The sequence below is a fragment of the Drosophila obscura genome, unplaced genomic scaffold (genome assembly GCF_018151105.1).
Source record: "Drosophila obscura isolate BZ-5 IFL unplaced genomic scaffold, ASM1815110v1 contig_179, whole genome shotgun sequence".
Classification (NCBI taxonomy): domain Eukaryota; kingdom Metazoa; phylum Arthropoda; class Insecta; order Diptera; family Drosophilidae; genus Drosophila; species Drosophila obscura.
Genome location: NW_024542766.1, coordinates 2,985,372 through 3,001,212, shown reverse-complemented (window position 1 = coordinate 3,001,212; position 15,841 = coordinate 2,985,372). Strand labels below are relative to the sequence as shown.

The 15,841-nt window shown below is 43.5% G+C and overlaps 2 protein-coding genes across 3 annotated transcripts; one reads left to right on the top strand and one right to left on the bottom strand.

Moving 5' to 3' along the window:
- The first annotated feature begins 4,739 nt into the window (after window positions 1-4,739).
- On the top strand, window positions 4,740-5,122 carry LOC111071995. Of its 2 annotated transcripts, none has more exons than XM_022363573.2 (2): window positions 4,740-5,015; window positions 5,088-5,122. In XM_022363573.2, exons 1-2 carry the CDS (start codon window positions 4,869-4,871, stop codon window positions 5,088-5,090), a joined length of 150 nt encoding a protein of 49 aa, XP_022219265.1. In that variant the 5' UTR covers window positions 4,740-4,868; the 3' UTR covers window positions 5,091-5,122. The 2 variants fall into 2 exon arrangements, with proteins under 2 accessions (XP_022219265.1, XP_022219264.1); XM_022363572.2 differs by having other exon boundaries at window positions 4,748-5,015; window positions 5,085-5,122.
- A 7-nt stretch (window positions 5,123-5,129) lies between these two features.
- Window positions 5,130-15,583, bottom strand: LOC111071994 (interaptin). The gene is given in 18 exon segments (XM_022363569.2): window positions 5,130-5,375; window positions 5,437-5,676; window positions 5,739-5,966; window positions 6,030-6,518; window positions 6,583-6,864; window positions 6,866-7,048; window positions 7,106-7,276; window positions 7,334-7,368; window positions 7,371-7,435; window positions 7,653-9,360; window positions 10,100-10,433; window positions 10,501-10,713; window positions 10,779-11,757; window positions 11,829-12,037; window positions 12,106-12,293; window positions 13,149-13,216; window positions 13,278-13,492; window positions 14,733-15,583. Coding segments are annotated over 17 exon segments (5,634 nt in total). The 5' UTR covers window positions 13,460-13,492; window positions 14,733-15,583; the 3' UTR covers window positions 5,130-5,315.
- Window positions 15,584-15,841: the final 258 nt, after the last annotated feature.

Below are 15,841 nucleotides of genomic sequence, written 5' to 3'. Positions count from 1 at the left end.
TGGGAGGTATATGGGGGGAAACAATTATTTAGATGACAAAACACACACTGACTGTTAATTGTAAAACAATTTCATTTATTTTACCTTTTTATTTTCCATTTTAATACAATATAAATCCTTCTTTTTTTTTTGTTTGGTTTTGATTAATCTAAAAGTAACGACCTATTGAAAAATGAAAACTACATACAATATATGTGCATCGTAAAGGTAAAAAAGAAAACAAAATTATATATATATATATGAATACTTACTATATACAACTATATATATACTATATACATATAATTATATATAAACATATAACAATTTAAAGGTAATATAAATCTAAATATTGTAATAAATGAAGTGTTGCACTTTCAAGCTAAAATCAGATGAAACAAAATTAAGAGAAAGCTAAAATTAAGTGTAAATGTTTGTCAGCACTCACACACACACACACACACACACACAATCACACACACACACTGTTGTAGAAAACAAAGTCCAAGTGCAACAGATCGAATCGTAAAGTTATGTCCAGACATCCGGAGACCACCAGCACCACAGCAGAAGCAAAGGAACCAAAATGATAGGATTCTTTTGTTCGTTTTTTAGTTACGTTTTGATGTCATTTTGGTGTGTATATGGTTTTTGGTTCTTTCATTATTGTTGGTTTCTTTATCGTAACACGATGGGGGAGGGAAAGAGGCGGGCGGCGGCTCTACTATTGATTTGGATTGATTTTTCGTTAACGTTGTAACGTTGTTGCCTTTACTTTTCGATGGGAATTTGTTTTGTTTTGCACTTTTCGACGTTTCCAATGCAGATGAGAAATCGTAATCGAAATCAGAATCAGATCATAAGAACCATGAATGAAACAATAATGTAAGGGTTATTTAATTTACATACGAGTATCTCTACTTACTGATAAGCTAATATACGAATGAAATGATGCGCCAAAATGCAAACCCAAAACCAATGAAGCAAATGCGTTGTGTACATTGTATAGCTCTACGTACGAACATACAAAACATACTACTATATACTACATAGGCTCTAGGGTGAGGAGAGACGAACAAGATACTTATCAGTGCTTTCGGTCTATAGTTCTAACGTTTAAGTTCTCTCGAATTTGTTTCCGAATCGGATATTTCGACTGGTACCCCATAGTTAAGCTAAGCGATTAACAAACTGAATGATCGATCGATCGATCTATCTATCTATCTATCGAACGAGACGAGACGAGCTAGCAACAAATAGATCTTTTTCTAAATATGCTAGAATTTTAAATGTGTTTTTGTCTGATACAAATACCAGCCAACACCAACACCAATACAACACTCCCTCCCAATTTACCCAACTCTAACCAGCCCCCCAGGCCTTCCTGCAAAGTTGTTTTTATGTAATGAAGTACTGTTAGCCATTAAAACTAGAATGATTTGAAATAAGATGAGATTTAACAGATATCTAAGCTAAATTCCTAAGACAAAACGATTCCACCTAAGACACCTTTTTGTAATGACTAAATTTATATAGGGCAAGACGCGCGAACACGAAGAAAGAACAACAAAACAAAACAAAACAAAAAATCAACAAGAAACAAGAACAAACAAACAACAACAACAACAAAAACGAGATTAAATAAATGATAAAGAAACTCAATAAGATTAAAGATCAACTAGCATATATACCATCTATATATATATATAGACGAGTATGTGGGTGGCATGTTTTGTATCTGTATTTTTACTCGTATGATTGATTTTTAAGAGATTCCTTTCGCATTAATACTCGTATTATAGGGACAACACTTTCATGTTTATGGATTAATGATGATGATGATGATGATGATGATAGGGGGGGCACAAATCTACTTGGATAAGGGAAGGTCAGGTCGCAGCTGAATGATGATTGTTATAGTGCATCAAATTGTTTATTGATTAGTTAAACCAAAAAAAACCAACACCACACACACACACACATCCATTTCTAAGCCCCACACTTTGGTTCGTTCTTAAGCATAAATTCTAAACGAGGTATGTATGTATATGGTATATGGTAATTTTAAATGTAACAAATGCAGAGAATAGTGAACCAAAACTAATTTGTATGTAGATGATAATAATATAATGATAACTACAAAATAGACAAAAATACGGAAGAAAAAAACGCAGAAAAAAAAGAGAAAAACTATGCAACATAACCGAAACGAAACAAAACGCAAAAAAAAAAAAAACATAAAATAAAAACCAAAATTGAGACTGTTAACAAAATGCAACAAAATGAAGCAGTTTAAGGCCGATAGAAACACCCGCGGGGGAGTTGAACGTAAAATCATACAACAGTTTAAAAACAAGAAAACAAAAACTATAAAGCTCGTAACACGATTGAGACTCAGATGAATAAATAGGCTACCCAGCATAAGTTCGTATAAGGATTATGTTTCACACACTCACACACAAATTATTTCTTCTCTTTGTTTCGGATATACTATTCTGTAAATTAGAAGAGGGATTTTTCGGTTCAATATTTACAAAGCGTTTTTCTTTTCGATTGTTTTGATGAGCAGATAACAAATCATATAGCATAGAACTGAAAGTATTAGGATATCAATACACCACACAAAAATCAAACGGCTAAGCAGGCTATAAGAATGGATGGGAAGAATCCAAACCGAACCGAACCTAGATGAATGACAGTTAAATGTTCGTAAGCCAAATGAAAAGAGAACTTTCGATGAATTTTGAATTTTTTACCAAAACGAAAAAGTTGGGAAAAAACTGAAATCTTAAACTGATACTGATACGCGTATTGAAAATGAAACTGAACAGTTAGTTGTACTTATCATACAAATGTTGTATGTATGATTAGCCCTAGCCACCCCCCCAGAGACACATACTACGCCTCCTACACCTGCATATACATACATACATACATACATATATAGGAAGCTACTTGTAAAATCAGATTGTAACGATTTTTAGGCATATAAGTGTTGTTGCGAGTTGAGAGCTGAAAGGAATGAAAGGAGGGAATATACACACAAAAATACTCGTAAAACTACGGTTCCAGGCTTTCCATTTGAAACGAGATCAAACGACGGGGACTTTTGGGTTTTTTCTTAGACTTTTCTACGTGTACTTTTAAATCAGGCTAGAAAGACAGAGAGAGAGGAAGGGAGAGTGCTACCGACAGGGAGATACTTATATAGTAGTAGGAGTTAAACACTAACATTCGATTAACACAGCCGTGAACCATGGATTAAGGATTAAACATTGAGGACAGGATTTAACTTAACTTAACTTACAAAAAACATAGATGCAAGGACTTACTTACATACATACATACATGAAGCAGAGAGCAGAGGGCAGAAGCAGCTAACAAAAAATAATAAGGGAATAACTAAAAATTAAAAAAAAGAGAGTAAATACGAAGTACATACTACATATAGTGTTGCAAGATTTTAGTTTACGATAAACTTAAAGAAATTTTTTACAATGTATTTATACATACCTAAATTTAAATTTTAAATTAATTCTTTAATGTAATACGAACACAGTGCCTAAGTAATATCAAAACAAAACAAAAAAAATGGGAAGAAAAACCAAAACAAAATGGAAATAAGGAAACATACATAAGAGAAACCATACAAAACAAAACAAAAACGAATACAAGCGATGTAAGGGCATTTGTTACGAAACGAAATGAAACGAAACGAAGGAAACACTTGAACAATATAATAATTGAACAACTTTTAAACGCAGAACAAGAGAGCCATTTGCAACTATAAAAACCACACCATAATAAAAAAAAGATTTATACAAAGAAATACAAGTCACACAAACGGTGAGGAATGTGGAGGAATGAGAGAGAGAGAACAGGAAACGCAAGTTGAACCGACAGAAATGAAAAGTAATACCCAAACCAAAAATTTGCATAAATGTATAAATGTAACTCGATGCAACACATACAATGCTAGGAAAATAACAATAAAAAAAAACAAACAAAATTTAAAAACAAAAGCAACGTACCCCCTACATACGTCTCTCGTACTAGATTTGAACACCTCGAAATTCGCAAAGAACCCAACCCAACCCAACCCAGCCCAGCCCAGCCCAAGCAAACGAATTCATCCAGTCCCAGTCGTCCCTCAAGCAAGACCTATCCAATCAATCGATTTAGTTTATCTGTTTGAGCATGCCACGTACCGTACTAAAAAATGACATCAAATTGCAACTTCAAACAACATTTTGGTTTTGCATATTGGATTGGTTTTCGTTTTGAACACAAGATCAAAACGAATGAGTTATACACACTCGCGTACATACACGATTATAGTAGTACATGAACAACATTGTTTTTGCCCCCTAAGAAAGTTCAACGTAACGTAAACGTTTTTTTGATTCATTTAAAGGAAACAAATAAAAACAATAAGTAAACTACAAGAAATTAATTATAAATTCAAACAAACAAACAAAAATTATGTTTAACAAAAGAAAATTAATGTAGTGTGTAAAAAAAAAAAACAAGAAAAAATGCAAAGAAAAAAGTAACAAACGAAAAAAAAAAAAACAACAAAACAACAAGTTTTAAGCAAAACAAAATACTTTGAATATATACATAAATTGCAAGTAAATAGAATAAATGTCACTCACTCTTTTTATTTAACAAATTCATTGATTGATTGGGCTCCATAGGACTTGACAAAATTGTTAGAAATGAATATAGGAGCTTTCAGTTTAGAAACAGAAGCGCATATTTATTTTTTTTATTTGTTCAGAAATAGCAGCCCTTGATTATATCAGAAAATATTAGCCGTTCCTTTTAGTTACATTATACTCGAAATTTAATAAGGAAATTCGAATCTGTAAATTAAGGTACGCTTCACAATGCTGGAACTTGTGGTATTATTTCTGCTTAGTTCCGTTTCGTTTTTCGTGGCCCATCTGGAGAAACCAAAATCTTTCTCGGGCTATAAAGACGCCACATGTCCCATTGTCATGGGTATACTCGCCGCTGGATTGGTCTACAAAAATGTTGGTCTTTCTTTGGATATGCTACTAGATTTTGTCAACTGATTTACAATTCCTTCAATTTCATTTCAGAAGTAAAATGCAGAGGTGCTTTTTTTTTTCTGAAAAAGATGACTTTATTTTTGTTGCAGATTTCATAAAAAAAACTAAAAATCAAGTAAAATCATTAAAAATCAACGAATAAATCTAATGAAATGGCATGATAGGGGTGGGGTCTGGTAAACTGCAGTTGGGGGGAGTGATTTGAACGAACATTTGTATGGCTATGATTAGAATGAATCCTACGAATCGATGTGATGACTACTACTTGGCTACACGGCGTCTGGGTGTGGCGGGACTGGTGCCACTGGGCGGTTTCGGGATCTAAAAAGAAAACAGTTTCAATTCCATTGGAAAATATCATAAATGTATTCTGTATTCTTACCGAACGTATGGGTCTGGGTGTCAGGGAATTGGCAGGCGGTGGCTCGCGGGGCTGGGGCCCATCGGGATGTCCCACAACGGTGACGGCCACTGGCCTGTGTTCGGTGCCGGGCCGTTCCATGCTCTCGCTGCGTGAGTTCGAGCCCGAGCGCTTGAACATGCCAGAGAGACGTCCGCGCAGATCCTTCTTGCTGGATCTCATGTCGCTGGCAACGCTGATGTCAGAGTCGGATCCTTGAATCTGCCAATAGAAAGGAGGATCAAAGACATCTCGAAAGTATTGTTTATTGTTTAAAGTCCTACCGATATTTCACTCTCGGAATTGCGACTGCTTTTGGTCAGGCTGCGCAGCTTGCCCATGATGCCCTTCTTCTTTTTTCGTGGCCCTCGCGGTATGTCGCTCTGTGTGGAGCCCCCAGACAGGCGCGAGTCGAGGCGTGAGTCCAGGCTGGAGTCACGCACCAGACCGCCCAGCTCAGAGTCAATGGACTGCATCGAGGACACACTGCCATCGTCCTGGCGCCAAATGTTCTATGAGGTGTATGACAACGGATGGGGATTTATCTTCGAAACAAATTTAAATGCTCTGCTCACCTGATCCCTTTGTATGGAGTGGTCCAGCGACAGGCTCTTGCGTATGAGGCTGCCATTGTTGCCCGAATTCCGGGACAAACGACCACCGCCGCCCCGCTGGGAGCCCGCCCCACTGGCCACCGAACTGGTGCTGCCATGGTGATCGTTCTCCTGCGAGGCAGCACGTCGCAGATTGCCCCGCCGTATGCGACTGCGCTCCTGCTCGTCCTCGTTCAGCCGCTGGAACTTGCGCAGCTCCTCGGAGGCCTCGGCCAGCCGGGCCAGCACGGTGCTGATCTGTGTGCTGCTCAGCGTGGGCGAGGGACTGCGACTGCGTCGCACATTCGGCTGCTCCGGACGCAGGGTGTTGTCGTAGCTGCTTCGGGCCATTTTCAGGTCTGGAGCGATCTTCACCAGCTCGTCAACGGTCTGCAGAAGGGCGCCCACTTTGCGATCACCGCCATCCGCCTCCATGCGACGCTTGATCAGTTCCTTCTCGTAGCGTTCGCGCTGCAATGGGATGGGATTGCAGGTAACCATAGAAGCCATAGAAGCTGCCTGATGGAATACTCACTTCGCGTCTTAGCTTCTCATTGGAGGTGCGCAGCTTGGCATGGACGTCACGCAGCTCGAGGAGATCGCACTGCAGCTCGGCGATCTTCTTGCGTCCCTCCTCCATTTCCTCTTCGGTGGCTCGCTTGATCTGATCCAGCTTACGCTTGGACTCCAGCCGCTCCTTGTCCCGCTCGCGCTCCACCTCGAACAGAGTCTGTCGCAGATCCCGGGCCAGGGTGGAGGTCTCTTGCAACAGCCGTTGCTGATCCTCGCGCTCCTTCTGCCAGGACAACTCCAGCTTTTGTCTTCATGCCCGGCAGCTTTGTGCTCCCGGAGCCAATGACGCGTTCCTCTTCGAACTCGTTCAGCTTCGACTGCATCTCCGATATCTTGATCTCGTTGGCGCTGCGCTCGGACACGAGCTCCGTCTTCACCTTGCTACCCTCCAGGCGTGACTCCACCAACTGATCCTCCAGATGACCAATCTACAAAACGGAATTCGAATCTATGCGGAATGACACGGGACTGGGTAATCGCTTCACCTGTTGCTCCAGATAGGCAATCTTGCTTTTGTCATCATCATCGCTGCTGTGCATGGATCCCCGGCTCTGTCTGCCCGTATTGTTGGCCTTCAGATCACCGATCTTCTTCTGTGCCACCTCTAACATCTGCTTGAAGGCGTCGCGATCCTTCTTGAAGCGTTCACATTGCCGCTGTTATGGCAAACGAATCAGTTTCCAGCAATAAAGGGAATATTTAGCACTGCTTACCTGCATCGAATTGAGCTCTCCGCTGAGATTCTTACCTGTTGCTCGTATCTCAGACGTGTGGTGGCCACCTCGGATTTCATCTGCAGCTCGGTGCTCTGTACTCTGTTTGATGGAAAGCAATGTATAGGTTGGTTTTAGAGTTCAAGCTGATACGATCCTCTATGAGCGTGTCTCGCAAAAGAATATAGAATAGGCAATGGACAAGAATAACGGACAACAAAATAAACGAGACAGGAGCACAGCAAAGAGAATAATTGTACCAACCAACATATATAGGTCATATATATATAGTTCCTATTGTTTATGATTGACAACTTACTTCTCCTTTAGCTCCCTGATCTCTGCATCCCTTCTGGCGCCGTGTCCGTTGAGCGAGACCTGCGCCTGCTCGATCCGATTGTAGTCGCTCAGTTTGCCATTGAGATCATCGTTGTCCTTGCGCAGCTGGAACACCAGATCGATGTTCATCTCGTTCTCCCTGCGCAGACGCTCGTACTCGTGCTCCTTCTCGGCCAGCTTGTTCTTGAGCATGCTACGCTCGTGGTCGCTGCTGTTGCCGGTCTTTAGGGTCTTGGCCTGCAGTTCGGCAATCTTTTTCTGCGCCTCGTTCAGCTTGCGGGCCATGTCGGTGCGTTCGATGCGTATGGTGTCCATTTCCGATATTTTCTGCTTGCTGGCATTGAGTTCGGCCTGGAGGTTCTGCTTCTCGGTGGTGAGCTGTGCCCGCATTAGGATTGTCTCCTCGGACAGCTTCTCCCAGTGGGTGTTGAGATCCTCGTTGCGCTTCTGTTCGGCGCTGAGCGAAGTCTGGATGTCCTCGACCTGCTTTTTGAGGTCCTGCACCTGTTTGCTGTCCGATTTACTGGCCTTGGTCTTCAGATCCTTGATGTCCTTCTCCAGACTGGATTTGGTCTTCTCCGCGGCCTTCTTGGCTGCCAGAAGATCCGTATCCAGCTGGAGGATCTTGGACTCTAGCTTCTCCTTTTCCTTGGCCTGCTTTTCGAGATCCTTTTCCAGGCTCGACAGCTTCTCCTTCTCTCGCTTGCTCTGTGTCTCCAGGGTGGATTTGTTTGTCTCGCTCTGCTTCAGCTGGACGTCCTGCTTCTTGAGCTTCTCCTCCAGCTCCTTGAGCTTGGTGCCGAGCTTCTTGCCATCCTCATCGCTGCGCTTCAGCTTCTGCTCCAGATCGGTGACCTTGCTGCTTGAGCCACTAACGAGCTTCAGTCGCTGGACATCGCCCTCGGCCAGGGCCAGCTTTTTCTTGGACTTTTGCAGCTCCTCTTCGAGCGATACCTTGGCTGCTTCTAGGGCCTTGACCTGATCGGCGCCACTCGAACTGAGCATCACCCGCATCTCGCTGATCTCGTCCTCCAGCTCTTCCACCCACTTTTTCAGATGACTCTTCGGCGTCAGGTCGTTGACCCGCTTGGCTGTGCGTGCCGGCAACTTGGCATCGGCCTCCAGCTGCATCCGCTTCAGCCTGGCCGTCAGCTCATCCCTCTCCCGCTGGGCCACCGTCAGAGTCTCCTTCATCTTGGACAGATCCGCCTCGCCCGTCTTCTCGTTGGCCTTGCGCAGCGTCTGCAGACGCTTGTTCTCCTTCGACAGCTTGTCGTTCTCCGTTTCCAGGCTGCTCAGTTTGCTCAGCTGCTCCTTCAGGGTGTCCACTGTCTGCTCCTTGTCCTGCAGGCTCTTCCGCAGCTGCGTCAACTCTTCGCTCAGGGTTTTCAGCTTCTTTTCGGCCGCACTGGAGGCGGAGCTGCCAAAGCTGAGCAGCGATGATTTGCTGCCATTAGAAGCCTCCGGTCGCAGTTTGGCCTGCAGTTCGCGCACATATTTCTTGGACTCGGCATTCTCCTTCTCCAGATCCTCCACTTTGAGGCGCAATATCGAGGCCTCCTGCTCGTTGAGCTCCAGCAGGATGCGCAGTTCGGCTGGATCATCCTCGTCGGAGATGCCCTCATCACGATCCGCATGCACCTCGGGCGCCAGTCGATGGGCATGTGGTGTGGGACTCAGCTTGCGTGCTGCAGGGGAATACACAATAAACGCACATTAATAGAGGTTCGGTTCAGTTAGTTGCTTCTGTTAGTGGGATGCTTTATTTAGTAAGAACACTAATTAATGAGCAGCCGCAAAAAAATGGCAAGAATTTACTGGATCAGCGCTAATGATTCATTCAACAAAAAGCGCATGAGAAATCACATTAGTTTTGGTTAGGGGCAACGTTTTGGTGCGTTCTTTCGAGTTAGAAATTATACATAAGTATTGCAATTTATGCGGGGGGAATCCCAATACACTGCTGCTTTGGTCACTCTAATTTCAGAGCGTTTGTGGTGTGACCGCAGCTTGAAATGGAATGAACTGAACGAAGTTATTTATAGTTTAAGTGAATTAATTGTTTTGTTGATCTATAAACTAAGGTTAAGTACTTAGTAAGAGAGAAAGTTCGTACTTCTTGAGCGCGTTGCCATTTTTTTCAACTGCATCATCATAGACTCATTTTCATCCTCGAAACGAGTCACCTTTTTCCTCAGATGTTCAGCCTGAAACACAAAAATCTCGCATCATTTATTTGCATCTGAATGGTAAGGAATAAGGTTAGAGCACGGTTAATGGTGGAACCCATCTACAGATCGTTTTCGAGGATCAAAATAGTTTTGCTACATAAACGAAAGCTCGAACGGAACATGGAGACTGCTACTACAAAACATAAAGATATCAGCAAATGGCTTGCACTGGACAGATCTTCTGGAGATCTTCTACCTGTTCCATTCAGAAGAACATGCGAAATGGCACTGGGGAAGAGCAGAGAACGCGATTGGCCCACTCTGCCGGATGTGGAGGGTGCAAAGAGCGACACAAATGGCGACGGAGTCGTCTCCCGTTCGCACGATGCATTTCTGGCAATCGATTCGAAATCGGTTTGGCTGTGAGCCTCAGCTAAGGGTCCGGACATCTCCGTGCTGGTGTTGGCATCGCACTGCTCTATGGCCGCCGTCTGAGTGGCACGCGGAAAGGCAAACGCCTCGAGCGGCAGCTCGGGTGTGGTCTGAGTGCCGCAACTGAATTGAACACGCTTGGCCCCGAGTCGCTGAAGCTTCGCGTAAAATGGTCGAATGATTAATCGAGTGGCTCTGCTGGGACATTTGGGGGCATTGGATTACCTCTTCTTCGGCAAACTTTAGCTGGTCCTTCAGATCCGTCTCCCGCTCAATGGAGTCCTGCAGTTCACGCTGCAGATGCTGCGGATCCTCCTGGGAGCCGCCGCGTGTTAGCGACTCACGTGTGATCTTGGCATCCGCCGATGTGGACTTGCCCAGCACTCCCAGCATGGGTGCCTTCTTCTTGCCCGGATTGCGCAGCTCCTCGGCCTCGATCTGTATCGGGGATTATCTCATCCATTGAAAGATTCCTTTTCTGGCTTGGCAGTTGCGAAACTTACCTGCAACTTTCTTGTCAGTTCGCTGGAGAAGCGCAGCTCCTCCTCCAGCTTCTTTACCTTGGTGGATAGCTCGGCATTGAAGGAGCTTTGACGCTCCTGTTCCAGGGTTTCGATCTTTCGGTCGCTCTTTTTCAACTTGAAGCTCAGGATGCGACAGTTCTTGGTGGCCTTTTCGAGGTCCTTTTGCAGGTTTGTCTTGGCCTTGACCTCGTCATCGCGGAACGTGTCCTGCACCTCGTCCATCTCCGCCTGCAGATTGAGTATCTCCTTTTTGGCCGTCTGGTTCTCCTCCATCAGCTCCTCGCAGATCTGTTCGGCCGCCTGCAGCTTGCGCTTCAGCTCCGACTCGCTGCCCCTGTTCTCCAGCTCCTTCATGCGTAGATTCAGCCTGCGCTTGTCCTCGCTGACACGGTCCAGCTGCTCCTTCATGTCATTCAGCTTCTGCTGGAGATTGAGGGCTTCCGAGGCGGCTGTTCGGTTCGATGACGTGTCCATGGAGGCCAGACGCCTCAGCAGTATGTCGCTCTTATCCCTCTCGGCTCGTTCGGCGCGTGCCTTCATGGTATCCAGCTCGCTTCGCAGTGTTTTCATTTGCTCCTGCATTGCCCCTGAATCCTTGGTGGTGGTGGTGCTGCTGCTGCTGCTCGTGGGTACTGTTTGTCTTTTGATTTCTTTGCTGGTCTGCCCTGCATCCGCCTCTTTGCGACGAGTGGAACTGGAGCTGGTGGTGGAACTCGAGGAAGATGAAGCCTTGACCTCGCTGGAGACTGCACTTGTGGTTTTCGTTGTGGTTGTGCCACCACCACCACTGCTGCTTGTGACTGTGATTGTCGGTGGCGCAGCCACTTTCTTGGGCGGCAGCGAGGCGCGTTTCAGTTCCGCCTGTGGCGGTGGATTCTGGTTCAAGGAAGTACCCGACTTGCTACGCTCTGGACGATCCGGAACTGCCGGCGGTGCTGCCGCCGCTGAATCACTGTCCCTGAAAGACAGAGAGAGATTTGGAATCAATCAGAATCAGAGCTAAGCCACCGGTTAAGTTCCACCACTCACTCTTCACGCCTGGGTACGGATCGCTCTCGACTGTTTTCCCGCGAGTTCAGGCTGCGCTGCTTCTTGAGGAGATTCATTTTGCGGACACGCTCGGCTAGACTGTCTGTCGATAGGATGACTAACTCATCTGGAATACTTGAAGTTTTACTGGGTGAGGATGTGACACGGGTTGATGATGATGATGATGATGGGGTGAGCGCTTGTTCCACCTGCAGAGAAGGTACGCAAACAATTAGAAATAATCTTCGTGTCAAGGGTGTTACTTTTCTGCACTCACCTCCTTGATGTCCAAGGCGGTCGTATGACGACGCGGCGCCACCGGCAACTTGAACGTAACAGCCACATTATGATCATCGGCGGCTCGAATGTTGCCCGACGTTGTCGATGGCCGGCGGGCCGCCGACTGCTGCGCCGGATCATCAATGTCCGGCGTGGAGGCCCAGGACTGTGGACGCTTCTTTAGCTCTACATTGAAGTGAACAACTGGGCTCAGTGAAAGCGTCGTGGACAAAGTGCATGCAAGAGCAAGTTGCAGTTTTCGGCACGTTCAGCATGTTTGTATGTAGTCCACATAGTGTGAGCAGGACGAACATAGTCCACACAGTGTAAACGTGCACCGGCGTAACAGCGGGAGCGAGCGAGATCACACGAGGTCACGTTTTGATGATTGGTAGTAGTTAACATATTAACGGTTGATTGATGCAGTGATTAGTGTTGAGAGACAGACAGAGAGAGAGACGATAGAGACGGCACAGTTGCAGGTGCAGTTGTTTTTGGTGATTTTTGTTTGGTGCAAGCGCAGAACGTGAGTTGAGTGTAAAAAAAAAAACGTAGACAAACACATTGATTAACGGTATAAAAACATTTGTTTTTAGAAGCCTTAACACTTGGAAGAAAGGTCATAATTATTTGACTGTACCAGCAATTCGATAAATGAATTCCTTGTGGGGTTAATTTAAAACCGATTTAAAGTATGTGATAAATTACTTGAACTCTTGAACTTAAAATCAGCTCAAATATAAATCTGATTTGGGTTACTACTACTAATAAATATCTGGTTTGATCTATTGAGCGATGGACTACACAAAGTTAATTTGAGTCACAAATACACACAATGGCTCATACATTTAACATTAAAGTGTTCAATATTCGAATACACAAAATTGTACTCTGTTAATGGTCTCGAAATCTTTGGTTTGTGGTTAGCCGAATTCAGCCTAATGCATTCCATTAATCCAAAGTAAACAGCTCTATGTTATGAACACAATTCTACTTTGAAACAAGATGTTAAAGGGATCCATAGAACGCTTCCATTCGTACCTATATCATTGCTATTGTTTGAATTGAGGCTCAGGTTCTGCGTCGAAGTCCATGTTCGAGAGGAAGGCCTTAGAAACGTGAGCAATATTTTATTTTTCACAAAATTATAATTTCAAAATAAATACGCACCGCGAACTCTGGGCATCGGAGAGATTTGGTGATGAGGCGGCCACTTCTTCGCCAGGTCGACGGGCTCCATGCTCCTTGTAGTCCCGAAAGCAACGCTTACATCGTGTGGGATAGCGTGTCTGGGGATGGAAGCCGAGTGGGCATAGCTGATCGCCTTTCAGCGATGGATACAGATGATGCATCTGTTCTTGTACAACTTATCAGCTTTTCTCTTTCTGTAATTTTCAAGCAAACTGTAGAAATTATGTCTTGTTACTGCACAGCCCCCAAGTATTAGTGTGTGTATACACATCTATTAATCGCACCATCAGCATTTTTCTATTGACCGATTCTGAACACAATGGTGGAATGTCTGGCATCTATCCAAGTCAACAAAAGAATGTTGTAGTACATCAAAAAGTAGAACATTTTCAGGGGCCAACTTAAATATTGGTTTCAGAGCAGAAATTAAATCTATAAAACCAGAGATCTATTCGATTCAGAACTAATGGGTCTCTTGTTTTTTAGATTTAATAGTTCAAGATATTTTTATTGTGCCGTGTAGCCATGTGAAGGCATACCCATGCAGATTTATTTCTGGAACTCTGACATATCATTATTATTATTTTAAGGAAGTAGTGAAATTAAAAGAGCATTTAACTATAGGTTAACTTTTAAGAGTTGGAGATTTGGTTGTTGGTAAATACATTGGGAATTTCCTGGTACGAAAAAGCTCTTCTCGTTGGGCGGTTCCTTTCTTTGATAATAATTTAAACATTAAAGAAGTTTGCTTTTTGAGTGAAAAGTTTTTAATTATAAAATTTATCATTGGGATTTATTGGCCCTATTTATTGGCTCATATAGAAGAACTCCAATTGAAATGAATCTCCCCAAGCACGAAAGAGTATTTCCACGGCTCATTCGTTGCCTCCAAAATTACCTTATACTTGTGTATGTACAAATATTGATATTAACAAAAGAAATTGTAAATATAAACAATAACATATAAGTATCGATCCATGTACATATATTTGTATATATTTTTAGAGCCATCAATTCTCTCAGAGCGGCATGGAGAGAGCTGAGTAAATAAACGATCACAGGTGGAAATTGCGCAGGAAAAATTGTGCCGCCTGCGCATGTTTTCTGGCGCCAAAAAAAAAACGATCAAAAACAACATTTGAACAAGAGCCTCAAGAGAACTCAAAACTTAAGAGCTTTTAGTCTCTCCACAAAGAGAGAGAGAGAAGGAAAGCGGTGAGAGTTCTTCTCTATTTTCTTTTACATGACGTTCTGAGTGCCGTTAGGAGAAGGAGAATTGGCCCTGTTGCAAATCCCTAGCGCGTTTATAAATAATTATCACCGTTTTAACCTATTTTCATCGGTGTCGTTCAGGTTTCCTTTTGTGCGTTCGGCGACACGGGACTGGGACTTGCAAAAATTTGTGAACACAATTTAAAACGTTTTTGCACTTACACAAAATATTTCCGCATTTAGAATGGCTTGAGGCTGGACGTTGGGGAAGGAGGGCAGCATCCGCTGCAACTGCTCCTACTCCTCCTTCTGCTCCAACAGTTGCCGCTGTCCTGTCCGTCCGCAAGGTGTGCGGAATTTTTCATTCACCAAAAACGAATTCTAGATTCTAGATCCGTTGCGTAATCGCACCAGACGATGTGCGTTTTGCATCCGATTATTTAGTAGCATTTACCAGCGGATAATTATTACACGATGGATATGGGGCACATACGTAGGAGAGATCTCCCACATCCAGGGCGAATCCAGGGGTAGACGTTTCCTTCTGCGGACACTTGTCCCTGGGATTTCGCTCACGTTTTGTTTGATTTAATTTTGAAATATTAACTTAATACAAACATTTACGTCCACAAAAATTAGCTGTGTTTTAAAAATAGAACACGTTCTTTTTCCTAAATGGCAGCGCACTTCCCATAAATCTCCTCAGAGCGGAGCGTTCTCTATAGATATATTGATGGATAGATAGATTGTTTTCGTTATTTCGCTTTCCACAGATTACAGAATATTTGTTTACAATTATTTTGAATGGAATTCACGCAATGCTGATTCTCCAATTTAATTTTGTTCACTTGAATCACTTACACACGCGCGCACTCCGCACGTATATACATATTTATCCACATATGTATATTCTGTGGGATATCTTTAATATAACCGCCGATCGCACGAGCACTCGAAAGAAATACTTATACAGATAGCTGCATCCCTTTCACACTGCCACAAATCGCGATGGCCCAGTCGAACCGAGGCGTAGAGGCTCCTTCGCACTTTTTCCGATGCGAACGTTTTGAAAATCGACGAGAAACTAAATTTAAATCATTTCTGAATGCTTCAACTACCCGTCGGAGAACCGAAAAGTATATCTGCCACCGGCACACACATCACACTCTTCTCCTCAAGAGAGCGGCGGTGGGATCGAACTGATGAGAGCAATTTGTAGCAAAATCAGAGCTTCTTGCATCCAAAGTTAAAAATTGTGCAAAAAAACTCTCTTTTTAATTTTGGATTACGATCTATCAATCAAAGGTTTGAAGAACCCAAAGCAATCAAAG

Coding starts and splice junctions, on each gene's coding strand:
- LOC111071995 (XM_022363572.2), top strand. CDS start 4,869: ATGCTGGAACTTGTGGTATTATTTCTGCTTAGTTCCGTTTCGTTTTTC.